This window comes from Elephantulus edwardii, unplaced genomic scaffold (genome assembly GCF_000299155.1).
Source record: "Elephantulus edwardii isolate Elephantulus edwardi_28Jun2011 unplaced genomic scaffold, EleEdw1.0 scaffold00085, whole genome shotgun sequence".
NCBI lineage: Eukaryota > Metazoa > Chordata > Mammalia > Macroscelidea > Macroscelididae > Elephantulus > Elephantulus edwardii.
Genome location: NW_006399835.1, coordinates 13,435,465 through 13,460,304, shown reverse-complemented (window position 1 = coordinate 13,460,304; position 24,840 = coordinate 13,435,465). Strand labels below are relative to the sequence as shown.

At 37.5% G+C, this 24,840-nt stretch overlaps 1 protein-coding gene and 1 pseudogene across 1 annotated transcript in view; one reads left to right on the top strand and one right to left on the bottom strand.

Annotated features, from left to right (window-relative positions):
* The window catches only part of GPR128 (G protein-coupled receptor 128), a 120,946-nt gene that overhangs the window by 45,333 nt on the left and 50,773 nt on the right, over nucleotides 1-24,840 (top strand). Inside the window, exons 5-8 of the mRNA XM_006890040.1 lie at nucleotides 1,393-1,545; nucleotides 5,733-5,821; nucleotides 14,868-15,007; nucleotides 15,109-15,204. Of these exons, the coding sequence (XP_006890102.1) occupies nucleotides 1,393-1,545; nucleotides 5,733-5,821; nucleotides 14,868-15,007; nucleotides 15,109-15,204 (478 nt within the window). The remainder of the gene's footprint in view (nucleotides 1-1,392; nucleotides 1,546-5,732; nucleotides 5,822-14,867; nucleotides 15,008-15,108; nucleotides 15,205-24,840) is intronic.
* Nucleotides 21,342-22,430, bottom strand: LOC102860932 (annotated as a pseudogene).

The following is a 24,840-nucleotide window of genomic DNA, read 5'->3' as shown; positions in this document are numbered from 1 at the left end:
TAAAAAAATGCTTAAGATAAAAATGAAAAAAGAAACCCAGAAAATAAAAAGTACTGGGTAGGATGTGGTGAAAATTGGAACCTTTTTAGCTGGAATTAAAATTGCTACAGCTGCTATGGAAAACAGTTTCACATTTATTTAAAAAGTTAAGTATACAATTACCATGTGATCCAGCAATTCTGCTCCTAGCTGTATAGTCAAGGACTCGAGTTGCCAAGTGGGTAGAGAGTTGCACTTTCAGCCCAAATCCAGAGGGTTTGAATCTACCAGTCATTCCTCAGGAGAAAGATGGGCAATCTCCTACATTTATGATTGATATCCTCTGAAAACTTGTTAGAAAGCCAGTTCTGAATTGGTTCAGACTCAGCAATAATTAGTTGAGTTGAGTTAAATACCCAAGAGACTTGAAAAGAGTAACATGGACAAATACTGATGTCCACTGAAGGACTATTCACAATAATCAAAAGGCAGGAGCAACATAAATGTCCATCAGTGGATGCATGGACAAAAATGATTATACACACACAAAGGGCCCCAACAAGATCAACTGACACAGTAACTGTAACAATTCTCTTGAATGTATTGGAGATCTTGAGGACGGGGCAGGACAGGACAAGGTTCCTATCTGTTGTTCTTAGAGGTCACTATGATTCGATGGCACCTAATAACAACAACAATAACACACCCCCCCATACGAATATACACAATGGAATATTACTCAGCTATAAAAAGAAATGAAGTCTCAACACATTCTAAACATGGAGGACCTTGGAAAATATTATACTGAGTACAATAAGCCAATTGAATTATTATATGATCTCACGTAAATGAAATATCTAGAGTATTTGTAGGTACCAAATTTTATTAGTCATTTCCAGAGTTGGAAAGGAGGAGGAAAGAGGGAGTTACTGTTCAGAAAGCACTGACTTTCTACTTATGGTGATGGAAAATCTACCAGTGGATACTGGTAGTGGTCGTACAACTTGGATGGTTGTGTTATGCATATTTTTATAACAATAACCAAAATTATCAATAATATTTTATGTATTTCTACTACAGGAGTGAAAAATGCCATATGAGTTTCTGAATATTTATGCTTAATTCTGTGCTTAATTCCTGGTGGATCCAGAGCAAAGAGGGCACTGATATTGGTCCATGCACCAAGCTCCTTGAATAAGGCTGCTCTAGCCAAGGCAGCTTATTATAGTTAAATATTCTTGCTAGATATAAAGGCTGTGAAAGTCTTAAGAAAAACTGAGTATGTTCAGGAGACTGAAGTGCATGCAAGTTCCAGCTTATTAATTTGCAGTTGTTTACAACGTGTTTAGACATAGAAAGGGAGATTTCTGGACTTTAAAAAAAATTACTATTGGCTTGTGTTTGTTTCAACAGATACAACGTTCCCCAGAGGAGTCACTGAACATTTCTCGAGATGCCCAGTTACTAACAACGAATGCTAGTATGTTAACTGTTGAAAACATCACATCTGCTACTACTGTGGTTGAATACATTTTCCGCACAAACACGAGTGAGGAGTCAGCTCAGGTAAAATTCAAGAGTTAAAAAGGAAGGTTACTTAAATTTGGTTTTGTTTGGTACTCTATCTCAGACATTCTCAAAAGGGTGCTTGTTCAAAAATTAAATGTTGGGAGACTAGCAATGAACATTATTGTGTTAAATCCTCAGTAATATTCTGGGAAAAACAAGTTTATTTTAATTTATTGGTAAACTTATAAATTTCATTTGACCTCGTCAGCGCTAAGCTGTGCTCTGAAGAAATTACTTTGGAATCAATCTGAAACTCTAAATAAGTTTTTACTTTTAGTTTGGTTTTGAGAAAACGTTAGGTTACATTTCAAAATAAACTACTAAAATTTGTTCCTGAAAATAAGGACACTTGCCAAAATTTACCAATCAATACTGGTTGGACATTGGTTAGGCATAACTGTAGGCTACCAGTATGGCCTGATCTGGTGTCTACCATTTGAATATTGACATGGGTTGGAAATATAAATTTCTTTCTTCCATTTCTATTAATTGTCTTATCTCAAGAACATTTTTATGTTAACCAGTTGTTGTTGTTGTTGTTATGTGCCATCGAGTCGTTTTCGACTCATAGCGAACCTATGCACAACAGCCCTAAACCCTGCTCTATCCTGCGCCAACCGCACTGCCTCTGACACACCCATCCCAATTACTCCAGTAACCGAATCAATCCATCTCATAGAGGGTCTTCCCCTCCTGCGCTGTCGCTCCACCCTCCCAAGCATGATGTCTCTCTCCAAGGACCCGTCCCTCCTTGCAACGTGTCCAAAGTATGTCAGACGAAGCCCCAGAATCCTTGCCTCCAAGGAGTAGCTTGGTTTAATCCTCTCCAAGATGAATCTGTTTGTTTTCCTGGCAGTCCATGGTACATTCAGTACTCTTCTCCAGCACCACAGCTCAAAAGCATCCACTCTCCTTCTGTCCTCCCTAGTCATTGTCCAACTCTCTGATGCATAACAAGCGATTGCAAATACAATGGCCTGTATCAGACGCACCTTAGTCTCCAGAGAGACACTGTTGTTGTTCCTGAGTACTTTAGAGAGGTCCCTAACAGCAGACTTTCCTATCGTGATATGCTTTTTGATTTCCTGACTGCTGGTGCCAAGAGTGTTGACTGTGGAGCCGAGCAAACTGAAGCTGTGAACAATCTCAATCTCTTCACCATCCATCCTGATGCTGCCAATTGGTCCAGTGGTGAGAATCTTTGTCTTCTTGACATTGAGCCTCAGTCTATACTGAAGGCTGCAGTCCTTGACCCTTCGCAGCAAGTGTATGAGGTCCTCCTCAGTTTCAGCAAGCAGGGTTGTGTCATCTGCATAACGCAGACTGTTAATAGATCTTCCACCAATCCTGATGCCACCATTCTCCTCATAGAGCCCAGCTTCTCGGATAATCTGCTCTGCATACATGTTGAAAAGATACGGAGACAGGATGCGTCCCTAGCATACACCCTTCCCAATTTTGAACCATGCAGTGTTGCCCTGCTCTGTTCTGACTACTGCCTCTTGGTCCAAGTATAGGTTTCGCATTAGCACAATTAAATGTTCTGGGATTCCTATTCTTCTCAGAGTCAGCCACAGTTTGTTATGATCCACACAGTCAAATGCCTTTGCATAATCAATGAAACACAGATAGACATTCTTCTGGTATTCTCTGCTTTCAGCCAAGACTAGGAAGAAGGATTGGCCACCCACTTCTGAAATAGCAGGCCTTTGAAAACCCTATGCACAACAGATGTTACCCAGTGGTAACATAAAACCTAGGACAAGGGGATTTGGTGACACTATATTTGGCCTCATCTTTAAAAAGGCTTTTGGGCCGTTAGGCCTGGTTTTTATGGATCTCTCAAATTAAATAAGCTGAGAAGTAGGAGTGGCGTCAACTTCCAGAAAAACATGTCTCCGGAAACTCTATGAACTTGGAGAAAAGACAAAAGTTTTGTGTTCTAGACTTTTGTTCATAGGATCTCTACGGGTCGTCTATGACTATGGCACTTAACAACAATAACATTAAGTAATAACATTAAGCTAGAACCTATCAACTTTTCCATGGGAGAAAATGACAGTGTGTTTATATAAAGATTTACAACCCTGGAAATCCAATGGGCATTTCTCTCCCACACTACAGGGCTGCTTTGAGATTGACTCAGAGGCTATGGCTTCAGGTATTTTTGCTCAATAGCATCACTAGAGGTGGTAACACCTGGTGTAGTAACTCATGGTTTGGATTTTCCCCACCCGTTGGATCTCCTCCCCTACCATACCACACAAAACATTTAGTAATATTTCTTAGACACTTAAATCACAGGATAATATTAATTATCCTAGTTGACCTAATGATTATTATAATTGGTAATAGTGTAAAGGTAATATTTTACTGTAGAAAGTTTATGAGGATCCAAGGGGGTGAGGGTGAGAGCAGAGGGGTGAGTATGGACAGCAGGGGGATGGTTAATCATAGGGTAGTACAATTTGATGGGGAGGGGAGGGTGGTTAAGGAAATGGGAAAGATCCAGTGTGAAAAACAATGTATACAAATGTTGTAAGTAAACCAGTATAAAAGAAAAATTTTACTTAAATTTTTAAAAAGATAATATTTTGTAGATGATGTGACTATTAACAACACAATTATTTTGCAGCTTTTTCTACACTGAATTACATTATTAGTAACTGATTAGAAGTCCTTTTAAATTTTTCTGTTTCCCTTAATCACTGCTTCATTCTGTAAAAAGCTAGATACAGAAGCAGAAACATGACTTACCACTTTACTGTACCTAAAACACTAGGAAATTAACAATGCCTAGAAAAGCAACAGTAGCAACCAAAATAATATGTGCATGTAGCACTTGGAGATAAAACAACATGATTTGAAGTGTTATTGTTAATTAGTGACATGGTAATAGAAGTTGAAGCATATTAGAAGGTTAAAAAAAGAAATCAGGATAAAGTTTTCGCCTTACAAGTATATTGATGCATATAAGATGGGCTTAAAAAATATCTATTATCACTAACTTCAGATATGTTTTTGTAAAAAAATAATACGTTGTTGCTGAAAGACTGCACCAAAATTTCATAGACAGTTCTGCTGTATTCCGTTCTGACAGTGTTACCTAGTGTGATCTGCATCCCCGTGTCCTTCTTAGTGAGACTACTGGAAACCAGCTGAGATTCCAAATCAATAGAATTTAATCTACTATTCTAAAGAGTAAGATATACATATCAACTAGCAATCTACAGAAAGACTATTAAGTAAAGACAGAATGGCAACAATATTCAAAAGAGGGCAGTTAAAGAGTGATAACAGTGAAGAGATTGCCTCTCTGGAAAACTCCTGATTTTTAATTGTAAGGAAAAAAAAATAACAGCCTACTAATTGTTATTAGCTGTACTATATCGTGATGCTAACTAGAAGGTCAGTAGTTCAAATTCACCAACCACTCTATGTATGGGAGTAAGATTCCTGTGAAGAGAATGTGGAAACTAATGGAACATTGTTAAGAATCAGAATTAACTTGAAAGCAGTGAGTAATGATTTTGCAATTTTAGCCTTTATATTCCTCTTATTTTCTATTTACACTTAATCCAAACATTTGCTTTTGTGCTCTCGGTAGTAAGAAAAAGTAATCTGTTAAAGACTTTGAAGTATACCACATTGCAACAGATGAGGGAGAGAACTGTTTAAAAGGGATATATGATTAGGTACTATTGTCATGACGGGAGTCCAGAACAAAGGCTGCACAGTGCAGTGGACTTGGGGGGAGGGATTACATAGCAATGAAAGAGTTTTTCTTTTACTTTTCAAGGAGAAAAGTGAATTGGGGGGGTGGGACAGGGTGGGCAGAGAATAGAGTGCAACAATGAATGACTGGAAATTCTGAGTCTCTGTAAACTTTCATGAAAATTAATTAAAAAAATTGGGGGGTGGGGAAAGACTTTGCTATAAAGTCAAACTAATGACCTGTTTCCTGAAGAACACTTCCATTCCCCTTTCACTCCCCATTTTGCCTTCTCTTGGCTCTCTCTGTCATTTTGTATACACCAAGAGCTAAGCATTCAATTTAGAAAAATACCCCTAGATCACCATACTAATATTGTTAATTGCTAAGATAATAACACCTGGTGATAGTGCTGATAATGATGTGATATATGATATGTATCTTCTATGATTATTTGTTTTCTCCTTGCCAGGCAAAAAAAAATGCTGTGACTACAGTGAGTCAGCTTCTAGAAGCCAGTGAAGAAGTTTTCCAGCAAGCCAATGTGACTAAATTTACTGAGTAAGCACAACTTCAATTTGGAAAAAAACCCTTACAAAATGCTGTTTATTTCCCTTTGTTAAAGGATTAATTGAGATATCTTTATTTCACCCATCAATGTGCTAACTAACTGATTTCTCTCTGGTATACAAATGAAAGTCATGGCTGTTCACCCTCTCTTCTAAGGGAGGCTCTGATGACCTAGTTCATAATTAGATGTATTGCTAACCCTAAGGTTGTACATCTCCAGTGGTTAAAATCTATCCTCAGCCCTTTGGGAGAAAGATGGATGGTATCTTCTTGTGATCTGTTGCTGTGAGGTGCCATTGAGTCAAGTATAACTCAGAGTGATGCTATGAACAACAGATCTGAACTTTGTTTTAGCCTGTGCCGTCTCACACTCTCTGACACACTTAAGCCTGCTGCTGCACTCACTGTGTCAATTCATCTCCTTGAGGGTCTTCCTTTCTTTCACTGACTCTCTACCTTTCCAAACATGAAATTGCTTTCCAAGTAATATGTGAGATGAAGCCTCACCATCCTTGCCTCTAAGGAGAACGATGGCTGCACTTTTCCCAAGACATAGCTGTTTGATGTTTCATTGGCAGTCCACAGGATATCCAGTGCACTTCTCCAACACCACAACTCAAAGGCATCAATTCTTCTTGTCATACCCATTCACTGTACAACTTTCAGATCCATAGCAAGTGACCAAAATAAAAAAATTGCCTCAATCAGGCACACCTTACTCCTCAAACTTGTATCATTGCTCCTCAGTAATTTGAATAAATCTCTGACATCAGAATTGCCCCATGCAATTCTCATCCAATTCTCCTGACTGCTGATCCCAAGAATGTTGATTGTTAATCACAGTAAGATTAAGTCATTGACAATTTCAACCTTTAATCCATCTATCATAATGTTACCAGTCCAGTGGTGAGGATTTTTGTCTTCTTGATGTTGTGATACAATCTATATTGAAGGCTATAGTCTGATCTTCTGCTGTACGTGTTTCAAGTTCTCACTTTCAGCAAGCAAGGTTGTGTCATTTGAATAGTACATGTTGTTGATGAGTATTCCTCAAATCCTGGTACCACATTCATCTTCAGAGAGTCAAGCTCACAAATTATTTGCTCAGCATACGGATTGAATAGATAAAGGATACAACCTTGATGTACACCTTTCCTGATTTTAAGCCATGCCATGTTCTCTTGTTCTATTCAGACAACATCTTCTTGGTATAGCTATAGGCTTCATGTGAGCACAATTAAGTGTTCTTGGATTCCCATTCTTCTTAATGTTAGCCATAGTCCATTATAATCCACACAGTCAAGTGCCTTTGCATAGTCAATAAAACACAGATATACATTCTTCTGGTATTCTCTGCTTTCAACCAAGATCTGTCTATTACTGATTATATCAGTAATTATATCCCTCGTGCCACAGCCTCTTCTAAACCCCCTGTAATTGTTGCTGTTGATACTTGTTGTTGAGTTGGGTATAACCCCTATGAACAGGCGACCTGAACTCTGCCCTAACCTGTGCCATCCTCAGCATCTCTGACACATGGGATCCATAACTGAACTCACTGTGTCAGTTCATCTTATTGAGACTCTTCCTCTCCTTTGCCAGATATCTTTCCAAGTATGATGTCCAGTTTCAAGGAATAACCTCACCTAGATACATGTCTAAGTTATTAAAGCTAGAGCTTCACCATTATTACATCCCCAAAAGCTTTAAGGCAAACTCTGTTTGTTCTTTTTGAAGTCCATAGAATAGTCAGTACTTGTCTCCAAATGCATCAACTCTGTCATCCTTATTCATTGCTAGCTCCCAGATGCATAGGAAGTGACTGAAAAGACTAGGGCTTGAATCAGGGACACCTTAGTCTTCAAACTCTCATCATTGCTTCTCATTACTACTGAGAAGTCTCTGGAAGCAGATCATCAATACATCTCCTGATTGCCTGACTGCTAGGATCAAGGATCTTGATTATTAATCCAAGCATGATTAAATCTTTGATAGCTTCAATATTTTCTCTGTCTATCATAATGTTTACCTGACTTTGTTGTGAGGACCTTTGTTTTCTTGATGTTGACATGTAATCCATACCAAAGGCTGTGGTCCTTGATCTTTTTCAGCAGGTATTTCATATCCTCTTCCCTTTCAGCAAAAATAAAGAGAAAGTTATGCCATTTGTGTAACTCAGATTGCTGATGCATCTTCCTCCAACCCTGATGCATGTAGTTCTTCATAGAATCTGGCTTTGTGAATTATTTACTCAGCATACTGATTGAATAGGTATGGAGAGAGGACAGAACCCAGTTGCACACCCTTCCTGATTTTAAGCCATGCAGTGTTTCTTTGCTCAGTTCAGACACCAGCTTCTTGGTCTAGGTATAGGTTTCATATAAGTACTATTAAGTGTTCTGGGATTACATTCTTTGTGATTACTCAGTGTGATTTGTCTCTTGTGATTTACAGCCTTGTCACCCAAAGGAGTGTTGCTGTAAGTCAAAGCTGAATTGATGGCAATGAATTTGAGTTTTGAACCAGTTATTACAATCTCTAAAAGAGGCAGAAAAGACTTGTATTTGAGTGCTAATCCAAAGGTGGGCAGTTGGAACCTCTTTAGCAGTAATTGGATGGAAGCCCTGGTGATCTGCTTGTTTAAGGATTAAGGTCAAGAAAACCCTGTAGAGCACTTCTTCCCTGTATACCATGTTGCAAACTAAGCTTGACAGCAGCTAATAACAACAACTTTAGTCACTAGATGGAATGGTTTTTCTGAACTCCTGGCCCCAGAAGTTACGTGAGACAGAAAGTGTCTAGAATACTTAAGAACTTGTTTTCCTAGTCCTAGTCTGACATGCCTTTGAGGTAGACCAGTGAAATCTTCCAACCCATTTCTCAATGTACAGAGAACAGCACAGTTTTGCAGAACACTTTGCCAACCCCTATGCACACCTCTCTTCCCAAGGTTCTGGCTTATTTTTATTTTTTTCTAACCCCAATTATTTTATTTTTTTAATTGAGATTTAATAAAAGTTTATAGAAAACTTGGATTTCCAATAATTCATTGTTGCACATTTTCCTCCCTGCCCACCCTTCCCCCAGTTCACTTATCTCTTTGAAAAGACAAAAAATTCTCTCACTGTTATACAATCTCTTCCCCACTCCCCACCCCCACCAGTCCACTGTTGCATGCAGCTCTTATTCTAGACTCTTGTCATGCAGATAATACCTGATCATTTATCCCCTTTAAACAGTTCTCTTGCTCATCTGTTTCAATGCAGTGTACATTTTGATTAACTTTCTTCCGTTTTCCCAAGGATATATTTAAAAGGAAATCTAAAACTCTTGTACTTTATTAATTGAGGTCCTTAACTGAGACTCATGGTGCATTGTATTTTAATAAGCTTACATATAGTTTTAGGAAGTTCTAGTGGCCTAGTGTATAAGAAATTGTGCTGTCAGTGAGAGCCACAGAGTTCCAATCCACCAGCTGCTCTAACAATGGACATTCTTCCTTTGTGTGGTTCATAGTCACTGAAAATCTACTGGAGGATCACCTATGAGTTTATTCCAACTTGACAACAATGAGTGAGTGAGTAAATGTTACAGTTTTTAAAAACATTCTAAAATGTAAGCAAATATGTATTTGTTGTTGTTGTTAAGTGCTATGGATTTGTAGACAACTCATAGCGACCCTATGAATGAAAGACCTGAACATTGTTACAACTTTCATCATTTCTCCAAGTTCATAGAGTTTCTGGAGGCAAACCATTTCAGAAGTGGATGCCATTCCTGCTTCCAAGCTTGTTTTAATTGAGGAGCTCCACCAAACACTGTCTACCATGGATAACCATTATCACATTTGACACATCAGTGTCACAGTGTTTAGCATCACAGCAACCACGAGTTACCTCTGTACAGCAATGCACTGACCAATGCTATACCACTGAGAAGAATTTTTTTGACCAAAAACAATTAAAACCATGCCTGAGGGTTGCAGAGTAAAATCACCCACCTTTGGCTTGGTAGCATAAATCTCTATCCATTAGGCCAACTGAGCTCTCTTGTTGTTAATGCCATCAAGTTGTAGACGACTCATAGCAACCCTATGAACCAAAGGTCTGAACATTTGTATAACTTTAAAAATGTAAATATTTACACGTTTAAATATACATTCTCATTATTTAAAAATAAAAACATATACAGATGAGAATAAAAATTTAGACTATCGTATAGTTTTGAAGCAATTGGTATTCATTCTTCCAGGCAATCCTCCCCTCCCCCCTTTTTAAAAAATATATACATAGCATTAATCTATAACTTGTTTTTACCATATAATACTTTGTAAATACCTTTTTAATATAAATGCACCTACATCTGCTTTATTATTTTGAGCTATTGAATCCTATGAGTAAGTTTTTATTTAAGCGGTTTCCTGTCGAGCACTTAATCTTGCTTCAAATGTTTTAGTAGTATAAGTAGTCTGCATCCTTGTATCTCCTTGCTTAGAGAAGTTTTCATCTATTTTTTCATTAGGAGAGACTGACAAGTAATTTCCTGGTTGTCTAATTAAAAACAAAAACATGAGAAAGCATTCAGAGTATAGTTCTGAGAGATCTCAGATCTGAGCAATAGTAGAGGTTGTGTAAGTGTGAACTGCGGTATTTTGTGACTTAAACTCTTTTTTAAAAAATTTTATTTTATTAATTTTAATGAACATTTACAGATATTTTGGATTTCCATTAATTCATTGTTGTACTTTTCTCCCTGCCCACCCCTCCACCCCCAGTTCACGCCTCTCTTTGAAAAGTAAAAGAAAAATTCTTCTTTTGATATAAAATCCCCCCGCAACACCTCCACTATGCAACCTTAATTCCGAACTCTTGTGATAACCATAAAACACTATCATATATCACTTTTAAACTGTTCTCTCTGTCATCTGTTTAAAATCAGTATAAATAATTTATCCAGTTTTTCTCAGTCTGACCCCAACCCCGATGTCAGTTCCATTCTACAACAGTGGCACCATGCAGTATTTGTCCTTTTGTGACAGAGATATTTCACTCTGCATAATGTCCTCCAGGCTCACACATTTTGAATAATATTGCATGAGTTCCTTGTTTTTCAATGCAGCATAGTATTTCATTGTGTGACTATACTGTAGCTTTTCTCTCCATTTGTTTGTTGGTGGGCACTTAGGTTGTTGCCAACTCTTTGCTATTGTGAACAAAGCTGCAATAAACATGGGTGTTCATATATCTGCCTGGATGGCAGTTATGATTTCTTTAGTGTATATTCCCAGTATTACAATGCCATTTGTTTCCAAGTATTCCAAACCATTTGTTTAAACCATTTGTTTAAAAGGCTATAGTTTTCCCACTTCTCCTTGTCAAAAATCAGTTGACCAGAGGTAGATGATTTGATTTCTGGGTTGTTAATTCTATTCCATTGATCAACACATTTGTCTCTGTACCACGCTGTCTTGACCACCATGGCTGTGTAGTAGGATTTGAAATTAGGGAGAGGGATGCCTCCTACATTGTTTCTCTTTTTCAGGAGTGCTTTACTTCTTCAGGGTCTCTTTCCATTCCAGATGAAATTGGAAATTGCCTTTTCAATCTTGTTAAAGAATGGCATTGGTATCTGTATTGGGATTATGTTGTACTTGGAGATTGATTGCCTTTGGTAGAATTGTCATATTCAAGATATTGAGTTTTCCTATCCATGAACATGGTATATTCTTCCATTTCTCCAGGTATCTTTTTGTTTCTTAATGTTTTGTAATTTTCTTTGTATAGGTCTTTTGTGTGTCTAGTTAATTTTGCTCCCAAGAACTTAATCTTGTGATTAGCTATTGTGATGAGTATTGTTTTTCTTAGCTCCTTTTCTCTATTCTCTTTGTCACTGTAGAGACATGCAACTAATTTTTGTATGTTGATCTTATATTCCTCTACTTTGCTGAATTGGTTGACTATGTCCAGTAGTTTTCTTGCTGAGTCTTTATGGTTTTCTAAATATACTGTCATCTCATCTGCATATATTGTTGTTCTTGTAGTTATGTGTCATCGAGTCACACTAGTTTTACCTCCTCTCTACCATTTTGGATACCTCTTATTTCATTATCTTGTCTTATTGCTCTCACTAAGACTTCTAATACAAGGATAAATAGTTTTTGTAAGTAAGCTGTGAAAAGGGAAATTGTGAGATTAGGTGGATAAAGTCACACACTACCTACCATGCAGATGAAAACCTGTAAGAAATGATGAATTTTTATTGGAGGCAAAGGCAATGCTGTGTGCTTTGTTTGTAATATCTGAATGACCTCAAAGGAGATGATTGGAAGGTGAATAAAAATTTCAAACATAGAACACATTAGAATATGAAATAGTATATAATTGTTATTTTCTGTCAAGTGTATCGTGACTTACCATAATCCTCTGTGGGCACACTGCTTGATAAAAGTTTTCCAAGTTAAGACTTTTTGGCAGCAGATTGCAGACCCGTCTTCTGAGGCACTTTTGATTTGGTTTGGACTGCGCACCTTTCTAAGACATGTAAAATTGATGTGGTAGTATCTGACATCCTCCTCTAACTTCACAAGGGGAATAGAAAATCACTATCAACAGGGTCAACCCAAGCCTTATTTCCAGGAGACGGAGGTCAAATATACCTCCCAGCTCCAACTGTTTACCAATTTTAACATGAGCTGATTCTTCTACAGCACTTTGCACTTCTTTATTGGATTAAAAAATTTATCACAATGGCCACAGAACTCACAGAAAATCCTCATGATTGTGGGGAAGAAAAGGTTACAGTTTGGAATCATGAGCAAGAAACTTCAATTTGGGATGAAGATTAGAAAACATGTAGGCAAAAGTCTCACTTCTTCAGTGTGGAACAGCTCTCCTCAGTTCCTCTCTCCTCTCAGTCTGTTCCCTGAGGACTGATGTTCCCTCTTGGCCGTCTACTTGTGGCCCTGCTTGGATAAGGCCTCTGCTCAATTCTGGCAAGTCACAGCGCTTTTCAGCTCTGCTAATAAATGCCCAGAGACAGCCTACTGCTGCAGAAAGGCCTTTACCTTCAGATGCTCAGCTCGCTTGTTCTGTGTCAGGAAGACTTGTTCCATCAAATGCGCATTGGCACCCACTCCACCTAGAAGTCTCAGATTTTCATAGTGTCCTTCTGGCTATCAACAACAGAGTAGGAGCTCAGCAAATCTTTTTAGTGACATGACTTCAAGACTCTGTTAGGTAATACCTTAAAAGCAACTCTATGTGTGATTGTTATTCATTAAGTGAAAAACATTGTTGTTGCCATGAATCAGTGCCCATTCATGATGCACTAAGTATAACAGAGTGAAAAGTTGTTCAGTTTGACTTGCCAAAAATTAAGGAAATAGTTTCATGAAAGGAACACATATAAAACAAGCCTTCTTCAATGCTTCAGTACCCAAGGCTATTGTAATTTCTTTAGAAAACAATTCCTGTTTTTTCTTTTCTTCTTTTTTATTTTACATGGAGAAGGAAAATACAATTTAGTGGAAGAAATAAGGATGGGAAATAAAGAACGATTGTACTTTAATAATTTAATTTAATATCATTTCTAGGAAAATTAGATTGAACCAGTTATTTTAAACACAGGAGTTTTGTTTTGCCCAAGGCATTAGAAGAGCACTGTTTTCTTACAGGTACAAGAGAAAGATAAGGTCTTAGGAACTTTCTTTGGGAAACGCTAAATTAACAGGTTCCCTCTTCTTTCTCACACCTTTAGTCAAGTATATCTTTAAATTTAGCCAAATGAGGAAAAAAAATTATGAAAACCTGCAGCGTTTAGCCAAACAGTGAACCAAAAGCTTTATTCCATTTGAAATGCCACCTCAGGAATAAAATCACAAAGGACTCTTGCATCAGTTTTCTAAGGTACTATAAGAAATCACCACCATGTGAATGATTTATAACAAGAAAAACTTACTCTTTCAGAGTTCTGGAGGCTGAAATCCAGTATCATGAAGTCAGGAAGGCTATCCTTTCTCTGAAGACTCTAAAGGAAGAGCCGGAGTCTTGAGCATTCCTTGGCTTGATGCATTATAATTCCATTCTCTGTCTTCTCACAGCGTCTCTGTGTGTCTATATCTGCTGCTTTTCTTAAATAAGGACACGAGTCATACTGGTTGAGGACCCATTCTCCTCCAATATTACTTCATTTCTGCATACCCTTTAGGGGGAACATGATTTTGCCATAAAAGAGATGCTTTACTCCAAAGGAAGTAATAGTGAAAATGGATTCTCACCACCAGAAGACCAAGTCTAAGTCCATGCTTGACTGAATGTAGGTTGTGACCTTATCTTTCTATATAAAGCCTTTTTCTGTTGGGAAACCTGTGACTCTTGAGTTCCAATTTGCTGGCATCTATCTATCTATCTATCTATCTATCTATCTATCTATCTATCTATCTATCTATCGTATCTATCTGTCTATCTCTTTATCTATCGGGAACTCTGCTGACCTAGAAGCAAGAAGCTGCGTTGCAATCCTGAAGGCACACTGTTTAAATTCATCAGCTGCTCCTCCCATGTGATTAACTGTTCCTGAAAACCCACCAGAGGGTCAGTTATGGATTGGTTCTGACTCAATGGTCCACAAAAACCCAACAACATATCCAAAATGGGAGATCTGATAGTGTAATGATAAGAAGCTGTAGTTCGAATCCACCAGCTGCTCTGCTGAAGAAGGATGGTCAATCTCCTCCTGTGTGATTCACTGACTCTGAAAACCCACTGGAGGGTCAGCTATGAGTCATTTCTGACCGAACACACACAGCAACATGTCCAAGATAACCTTCAATAGATTTCACCAGAACTTCCCAAAAAAAGTCTATATAACAGAGGATGAGTCTGGGAAAGAAAACCAATCAATGCTTGGTGATTGTGCCAGTGTTGGCATGACTTCATGAATTCTGTTGTTATCCCACTTTAATGGACTGTGAGAGAGAAAAACCTCTTCTATAGTTTTATAACAAAAATTTTAAAAATATTATGTTTATGCTTTGCAGACTTATTGAGCAAATAGAAAATTATTCCTTGACGTTGGAAGACAGCAAGGTAGTGCAACCTAACATAGCAGTACAATCTGTGAAAGTATCTGAAAACTCTCAAGACACACCCTCAAGTGTTCTCTTTTCAGTTTTAAAAGGTGAGTGGCTTGTGAGAAAAAGTGAATTTCACTACCAGCCATGATTAATGTGCCATTATGGAAATACAGACTTCTAAAATTCTACTTTCTTTTTCTCTTAGGATCTGGCAATTATCTAACTAATGACTCAACGACTGACAAGAACATCCAGATGCCAAACCCACAGGCTGAACTTCAAATCTTGCTCAGTACAAGCGGTAGGGCTCAAACTTGGCTAAGTGAAAAATGAACTAAATTAATAAAATTGATGACTTAAAATTCACAGAGAGAGAAGGAAAAAAACTTACTTAATTTCACACTAAAAAGCTTATTTTTTGTGTAGTTGGACTTCTTATATTTTTATTATCTCAACTTCTTTAATTTTTTTCTTTAAAATTTTATTATTTTGTGTGTGTGCACCGTCAAATCAGATCTGACTGGTACAGGAGGAGATTGCCCCCTTCTTCTCCAGCAGAGCATCTGGTGGATTTGAACTGCATACCTCTCGGCGTGTATCTCCACTTCTACATTTTTATTATCTCAGCTCTACTATACCCACTGCTGTGGAGTTGATTCCGACTCATGGTGATCCTACATTAGGCTTCCAAGGCGTGGAAGCCTTCCTCCCGTGGAGGAAGCTGGTACATTCAAGCTGCACATCTTCTAGTTAGCTGTCTCAGCTGTCCCATGCCACCAGCAACTTTACTAGCCTGCATCACAGAGATGATTGTTCTTTTTCTCTCCTCAAAAGTAGCACTGTGGAGGCTTGCAGAATTGAAATGCTTTGGTCATGGACACAAATATGTTTTCCTACAAAATCTTGCTAAAATAATTCTGCTTTTCACTTACACATAAAGAAAAAAAATTAACTCACAAACTTCGCTCACACTTATTAACGATGTGATACTCACAGGCATACACTGTGACTTTCCGTTGAGGTTCTTTATAAAACTGACATCAAACAAACAAACAACAACAACAAAAAAAAACTAAGCCCACTGCCATCAAGTTGCTTCAGATTGTGGTGAGCAGCAGAGAAGCCTTATCCCAAAGGGTGGCCAAAGCGAAAATCTTTACTGAAGCCGACTGCCTCACCCTTCTGCTGTGGAGCGGCTGATGAGTCTGAACTACCACTTTTTTTTTTTAACAACTGTGAAAGGCTTTAATCATTGTGCTACCAGAGCTCCTTTAGAATGGTTATATTGTTATGTGCCTCTGAGATGGAACTGACTCTTACTTGACCCTCCAGCTGGTTTTCAGAGGCAGTAAAACACATGAGAAGAAGCTCATCTTTCTCCTTTGAAGTAGCTGTTGGATTAGAATCAAGACCTTTGGGTTGGCAGTGCCACTCATTACCACTAAATCCATTGAGCCTAAATTTTTATTCTGAAATGTATTTGGTTAAGTCTGGAAAGTTTCCATGACCGTTTCCCTGTGTGCTTTAACATCTGTGTACACATATAGCACTTACAATTAAGTATTTAGAAGTGTTCAAAATCAAACTTGTATCTACAGATGGATGTGTACCCTCTCTTATAACCTCCCTTACCTCTTTAGCATACCTATCGACCTATGTGTCCACTTAGAAATTAGTTTACTAATACTTTTGTTGCAAGATTGTCTCTGATATAGTAAATTTTTAGGGGTTCTTTTTAAATATTAGTTTGGTTTGTTATAGTAATTTTTAAACTTGATTTCTATTCTTATATTCCTTTACCTTGGTATGTTGTGCTGACTTACCCCATATCGTCTGTTGCCTTTCCCTTCACCTTTAACTTCTGTCTTCTCTCATGTTAGCAATTTTTATTCCCTCTTTCTACTCCTGCTAACTAACCACTACATAATATTTTCTTTTTTTTAATTTTGTTTTAATAATAGTTGTCTTAAACAATATCTTTACTCTTATCACTGATTAATTTATTTCATGCAGTATGTTGTTGTTAGTGCCCCCAAGTTGAATATAACTCATAATGACCCTATTAATAGCAGACCTGAACACTGCCCTATCTCGTGCCATTCTCATCATCTGACACACCAGAACTCATTGTTGAAGTCATCATGTCAGTCTGTCTTATTGGGAGTCTTCCTCTCCTTCAGTGACCCTCCATCTTTCCAAGCATGATGTCCTTTTCCAAGGAAGAGCCTCACCTAGCTACATATCCAAAATATAAAAGACAAAGCTTTGCCATTCTTGCTTCCAAAGAGCACTCTTTTCCAAGACATTTGTGTTTGTTCTTTTGGTAGTCCATGGAACATTTAGTACTCTTCTCCAATACTAGAACTCAAAGACACCACTTTTTCTGACATTGCCAATCATTGTCCAGCTCTCTGATGTATATCAGGTGATTGAGAAAACTGTGTCAATTCTGAATCAGGCACACCTTCGTCTTTAGACTGAAATCATTGCTCTTCAGCATTCTGGGGAGGTCCCTTACAGCAGACTTTCCCAAAGCAATACATCTCCTGATTTTCTGACTGCTGATACCAAGGGTGTTGATTGTTGGTCCAAGAAAGATGAAATCCTTGATAGCTTCAATCCTTTAACCATCTGTTATAATGTTGACTGTTGGTCCTGTGGGGAGGACCTAGTTTTCTTGACTTTGTCATGTAAACATACCAAAGGCTCTTGTCCTTGATTTTCTGCAGCAAGCATTTCATATCCTTATCACTTTCAACAAGCAAAGTTGTGTCATCTGCTTAACACAGGTTGTTGATGAGTTTTCCCTCTAAACATTTTTCTTCAGAGTTTGGCTTTGCAAATTATTTGCTCAACATACAGATTGAATAGGTGCAGAGAAAAGATACAAGGAGGCCTGGACCAACCTTGCTGGGATCCAGAGGCCTGGGCCAGAGGTCTGAAGACATTAGTGGAGACAGCTGGGGTCCCTCAATGGGTTTTACATACCCGAGCAGAGGTCCACTGATATGGAGGAGGCCAAGCCAGGACCCAGAAGATGCTTTCTGGTCCTCGAGTCAGTGCTAAGAACCAGCTCTAAATATCCAGTTGTGCCTATTGTTATGCAGCACAGTGTCCTCTAAACTCATCCATTTCGTGAGATACTAAGGGGTTTTTTTGTTGTAGTTTTTCAAACTCAGAAGATATTTTTTTATTGTGATTAGACATTTTCAAAGCAAATTACTTTTCATCCAACCATTCATAAAAATTTTATTCTGTGACATTATTTTCAATATTTGTTATTGTTACGTGCCATCAAGTTGCCTGCGACTCATAGCAACCCTTTGTACAGCAGCTCTGAACCCTGACCTGTCCTTAGCCAGTCTCACTAATACAATATAATTGACCTTTTCTCACCTCCTCCCTGTAATTCTGATTTCCGTTAATCCTTCCATGCACCTTCTATGCACCTTCCCTTTTTTTAGTGATATTCTTCTGATCTTTCTGTTAATGTATATAGCATTTCTTGATACCCGTCTATTTGTGTCTACTATCTATTCACTAATTTCTATTCACCTCTCTATCCCTTCACATCCCTGTTAATCATCTCAGAATGATTCCGTGTGTAAATTTGCTTTAGGTTTTTATAATAGTGGTCTTATACAATATTTGTTCTTTTGTTATTGATTTACTTCACTCAACATATTATACTCTAGATTCATTCATGTTCTATAGTGTATTCTTAATTGCTTTTTAATGTTGTGTAGTTCTCCACTGTTTGAATGTAACATAGTTTCTTTATCCATTTACCATTGATGCATACTTGGGTTGTTTCCATCTCTTTGCTATTGTAAATGCTGCAATGATCAGGGATGTCCACATATATCTGTCCTTATTGAGGTTTTTATTTATTTAAGATATATCTGGATCCATGTCATTTCTATTATCAACTTTCTAAGGAAGCACTAACTATTTTCTGTAGGAGTTGCAACATTTTATCTTAGTCACAAAAGGACAAACACTGTAATGCCACTGTTGTAAAACCGGTCTGACATCGGAGCTGGGGGAACCTAAGAGGAGATAAATAATGTATACTGCATTGAAACAGATGAGGGAGAGAACTGTTAAGAAATATATAATTAGGTATTATTGTCATTAATTAATTAACTAATTGTCAGAATGAAAGCTACGTAGTGGAGTGGGCTGGGGGGTTGTATAACAGTGAAAGAATTTTTTTTTTAACTTTTCAAAGAGAAAAAGCAAACTGGGGAAGTGGATAGGGAGGAAATTGTACAACAATGAATGAATGGAAATCCAAAGTCTTGTAAAATTTCACTAAAATAAATAAAAAAAGAAGTTGCAACATTTTATATTCTCACCTGTCCTATCCCGGGCCTATCTCACTGTCTCTGAGACCCCTAGCCCCATTATACCAGTTATTGTTTCCATACGTCTCCTCTAGAGTCTTATTTTTCTTGCATTGTCTCTCAGTTCTTCCAAGCATAAAGTCCTTCTCCAAGGACTGGTCCCTCCTGGCAACATGCCCAAAGTACATGAGCTAGAGCTTCAAAATTTTTGCCTCCAAGAAGCAACTTGGTTTCACTCTCTCTAGGACAAACCTGGTAGTTCTCTTGGCAATCCATGGAATGTTCAGTACTCTTCTCCAACACCATAACTCAAGGACACAAATTCTTCTATCATCCTTAGTCATTGTCCAGCTCTCTGATGCATAGCAAGTGATTGTGAAGACCATGGCCTGGATTAGGTGCACTTTAGTGCTAAAATTGATATTGTTGCTCTTTAGCACTCTGGAGAGCTTCCTGACAGCAGATTTTCCTAATGCGATTAATCTTTTATTTTTTTTTAAATTTTACTATTAGTGTGTGTGTGTGTGTGTGTACAGTCAAATCAGATCTTACTGGTACAGGAGGAGATTGCCTCTTCTTCTCCAGCAGAGCATCTGGTGGATTTGAACTGTGCACCTCTGGCATTACAGTGAGCTTCTTGCCACTAGGCTACCAGAACTCCCTTAATCTTTTATTTTTTTTCCTCAGTGCTCTATCTGTAATTATAGTCTGCAAGGGATTACATATATAATGAATTAATGGATGATGTGGAGTTTTCATCCTCTCATACTGACTAAAAAGCACACAGGCATTCTCTAAGCACAAAGCTTATATTCATAAAGAATTTTTTTGCTCAAGACAAAACTTCAGTTAATAATCACAATGGAGATTTAGATATTTAATGCAACCTCTAGTCTAATATGCTGCCAATAAAATCTAAGCACTTTTATCACAAAACTAGGATTATATTCAGTGGGCATGCATTGATAATCAACGTAAATTAAGATTCCACCAAAAAAGGAATTGAATATAAAATTTCCCATAATTTATGGGGATTTTGAAGTTTCAAGGCACAGATTAACAAAGCATAAAAAAAACCAAAAAAGCAGATTTTAAATGTCTTCAATAAAATGGTAAAAATATCTAAGAAATCTTTAGTTTTCATATTGAGGTTAAGACTTAAAATATCAAGGTGGCCAAAATTTGTCAGCATTGACAGAGAAATATACATAACACCTAGACAGGCTTTAGTTACAAGGGTGCTGAAGGATTATTCCCTTCAAAAACTCTTTGGGGAGGCTAATTTCTCAGAAGCAAAGATACCAAATATGTACATAATAAAGAAACTGAAGTGACAATGAAACTAATATAAAAAAGACCACTTTAAATGCACATTAGCAGACTACAAATTACTGATTTAATTTCTCTTTCTTTGGTGAAATCTATGTATCAATCAAATTCTCACAGAACTTGAGATTTTATATGATTTTCTTCCTCAGGCTAAAAATTTCCAAAATTACTACAAGAAAAAAAAAATAAATAAAAGGGAGGGAGAAAGAACATTTCATGACAATGGACACTAAGTTTATACAGAACTTCTTTTTAAAATAAAATCTTATGGAAGAAATACCATGAAAATAATAATCCTATGAGAATTGTTTTTCAAGCAAGATAAAATTGTCTTAGTCCTTAGAAAGATATTCTAATTTATATAGAAAATTATGAATATACAAGACTCTGGGGAAAGTAAAAATACATAATTTAACATTCTGTAGGCATAAAACCTTTTGGGACAGAGAGAGAAGGATGGCCAACTAAATTTTCACTTCAGAATACTTAACTATGAAAAAACACCTGGGTCAAAAGAGTCCTCCAAATGGAACTATAGTTTGAGAGAGAAAAATAAAACTTGACATTTTTAATAAAAAAATACTAACAATTATAGTCCCTTTCAAAAGGGAAATCTCCAATTAAGGGGAAAGACTTAAATATAGTATAAAATTGTCTGGTTCAGAAAAAATAAATGAACAGCAAATCCAAGATTCTGTCCATAAAATTAATGATTTTCATTCATCTTTAACATTTAAGAAATAGGCTATAAAAAAGTTCATTCTCATAAATCAGTTTTTAGGATAAGCTCATCTGTCCATATTATGGGTGCATAATAAAGTTCCATGGGTTTGTTCGCTTTCCAATATTTCTCACTGACCAATTCCAAAGATAAGAGTCATTTTATACAGTAAACTTGCCATTGGAGGTTGCTATATAAATGTTATATATTTGTATATCTGCTTGGTATATGTTTAAATGGCATCTGATTGGATGATATATCTTCTTCTCACTGGCTGTGTCAAGGTTCATCTGGTTTGCTCCTCCTTTGCTCCAAAGTTCTTCCTAAGCTAGTTTCACAGCCAGATACTTAAAGAGGTCAACAGTAAAGAGTAGCATTACCTGAAATTTTTTATGTATCTTGTCTGTGTATTGTTATCTTCTTCCGTAAAGGTGGGGTGTGGCCTGAATACAAATCAATTTCACTGGCATCATCCATGACTAGATCACTTGGCACTGTGGGAGTATTTTAGTCAAGTTCAAGCCCAGAATCATCTGAAGACAGTAGGTCTTGCTTCTCGATTGCTGTGGGTGGATGCATTACTGCACTTTGAACTATCACCATTATCTTTGGCTCCGTGAGCATTTTCACTCTGTTGTTTCTTGCTTCACTATAGTCTTTTCAGAGCCTGTATCTACAGAGGTTCCTCCGTGCTGCGACTGAGTGCTTGCTGATTATTGTACTTGCTGATCCTGCCTAATGCTTTCTCTCAATGTGATTCATACTCATCACAGCTAGGATAAATTTTGCTGATTAGAGTATCAAAATCAGGATCTGGCCTTAGTGATGCTTTAGAAACTAGTTTCCCCCACACACACACACAAGATAGGACATTCTTTGTTGTTACTTCTGAGACCTGATATAATGCAATCTGCACAAAAACAATGTAAACCCTCCTTTGTAGTCATAGTGTTTCTTTAACATATTCAAACAAATTAGGCACATTCATTCACTGTGCAGACATCAAGGTGAAACCACAATTTCCTAAACATCCATTATTGCCTCCTGAGGTGTTCGTTGTAATTGATGCAAACTGAGTTCCCATATTTTACTTAATGGCTAAGTTCTATTTATCTGCACAGTCTGGGACATTGTGGCTCCTGCACAAAGCCAGGGCTTTACTGACCGCGATCAGAGTCGGAATCGAGTATAAGCTGCTATGGCCGCTGGCACCACCACACAATATAGGGAGCCTCAGCTCGCAATTTGTCTTTGGGTTTCCTGACTGTTGGTGTCAAGAGTGTTGATGTGGAACCAAGAGAGCTGAAATTGTTAATCTCAATCTCTTCACCATCTATCATGATGCTGCCAATCAGCCCAGTGGTGAGAATCTTTGTTTTCTTGATATTGAGATTCAACCTATATTGAAGATAACAGTCCTTGACCTTCTGCAGCAAATGCTTCAGGTCCTCCTCAGTTTCAGCAAGCAGGGTTGTGTCATCTGCATAACGCAGGTTGTTGATAAGTCTTCCTCTCTCGAATCTTCATGCCACATTCCTCCTCATAAAGTTCAGCCTCCCGAATGATCTGTTCCACATACAGATTGAAAACGTATGGGGACAGGATGCATCTTGTATGCATTCCTTTCCTAATTTTGAAACACGCCATGTTTCCTTGTTCTGTTCTAATGACTGCTTCTTGATCCAGGTATAAGTTTTGTAGAAGATAGTTTTCTTTCTCCCTCAGTAGCTTGGATGACTTTTCTTTCATTGTTGTTCTAGTTAAGATTTCCAGTGCAGTGTCAAAGAAAAACAATTATAGAGAACATCCTTGTCTGGTCCCTGTCCTCAGGAAAACTTTCAGTCCCTTTCTGTTGAGAAGATTGTCTAATGGTTTTGTAAAAATGTCCCGCCAATCCATCCAAAGGCATGTGGGCTGAATCCACCGAGAGGGAAAGATGAGTAATCCTCTCTGATGCTATTTACAGCTCTGAAAATTGATGGCAGGTCAGTTATGAATGGGATTCAGTTCAACAGCACATAACAACTTTATGTTGTAGGATTTCTCTTCTCTTCATATGTTTGCTTAGAGATTTTCTCTAAACACTGAGGAGTAGGGAACTTTATCAAATTACTTTTGTGCATCAATTGAGATGATTGATGTTCTTTCGTCTTTTGAGATGATAGATTATATTGATTGGTTTTTCTAATGTTGAAGCAACATTGAGTACCAAATATGCATCTCACTTCATTATTCATTTATATTGTTTCCTGTTGAATATTACGGACTAGAGTTTTATGTCTATATTCATGAGGGATATAGACCTATAACTTACTTTTTCCAAGGTGTCTTTGCTTGGCTTTGGTATCTGATTTATGCTGGCTTCGTAGAATTAATTTAGACATGTTCCTTTTCTTAGTTATGAAATAATTTGAGCAGACTGATGTGAGCCCTTGTTGAATGTTTGGAAGAATTGTCTCAAGGAGTTCTCTGGGTCAGGGTATTTTTGTTGCTGAGAGGAGTTTTAGGAGGTTTTAGTTTTTGTTTTTAAAAATCTTTTTAACTTCTTTAATCTATTATTTTGTTATATATACATTAGATTATTATTAGGGAGCTCTGGTGGCATAGTGGCAAGAAGCTGTGCTTCAATCCTAAAGGCATGTGGTTTGAGGCAATCTGCTGCTCCATGGAAGAAGAAGGGGCAATTTCCTCCCATGGACAGGTGCTTGGCCAATTGAATGAAGAGATCCATATTCTCATTGTCAAAACAGGTGAGTTAATGGAATGTGGAAATTATTGAGCAATATATTTACTATCATATGCAAGCAAAATAGTGCTGAAAATCATCCAAAAATGGCTAGAATGGTTTGACAGAGAACTGCCAGAAGTTCAAACTGGGTTTAGAAGAAGCTATCGCATGAGGGATATCATTGGTGAGGCCAGATAGATCCTGACTGAAAGCAAAGAATATCAGAAGAATGTCTATTTATGTTTTATTGACAATGAAAAGAAATTGGACTACATTGAAAAAAAAGGCCATGTCAGTACACTTAATTATGCTTATACTAAACTTGAACCAAAATCAAGAAGCTGTTATCTGAGCATAACAAGGGAACACTGCATGGTTTAAAATCAGAAAAGGTGTGCATCTCAGTTGTATTCTTTCTCCATACCTATTCAGACTGTATGTTAAACAAATAATTTGTGAAGCTGTACTATACAAAGGAGAATGTGGTATCAGAATCAAATGATGACTCGTCAACAACCTGCTTTATGCTTATGACGCAACCTTGCTTGCAGAAAGTGAGGAGGACTTGAAACAGTTGCTGCAAAAGATCAAAGACTACAGTCTTCAGTATGGATTACATCTCAATATAAAAAAAGAAATTTTAAACTCTGGACAGATAAGCATCATCATGCTTGATGAGGAAAAGATTGGAAGTTGTGAATGGTTTAATTTTACTTGGATCCACAATCAACAGCCTTGCTACAGCAAGATCAGAAGACGTATTGCATTGGGCAGGTGTGCTATCAGGTGCCTTTCCAAGTTACTGAGGATCAA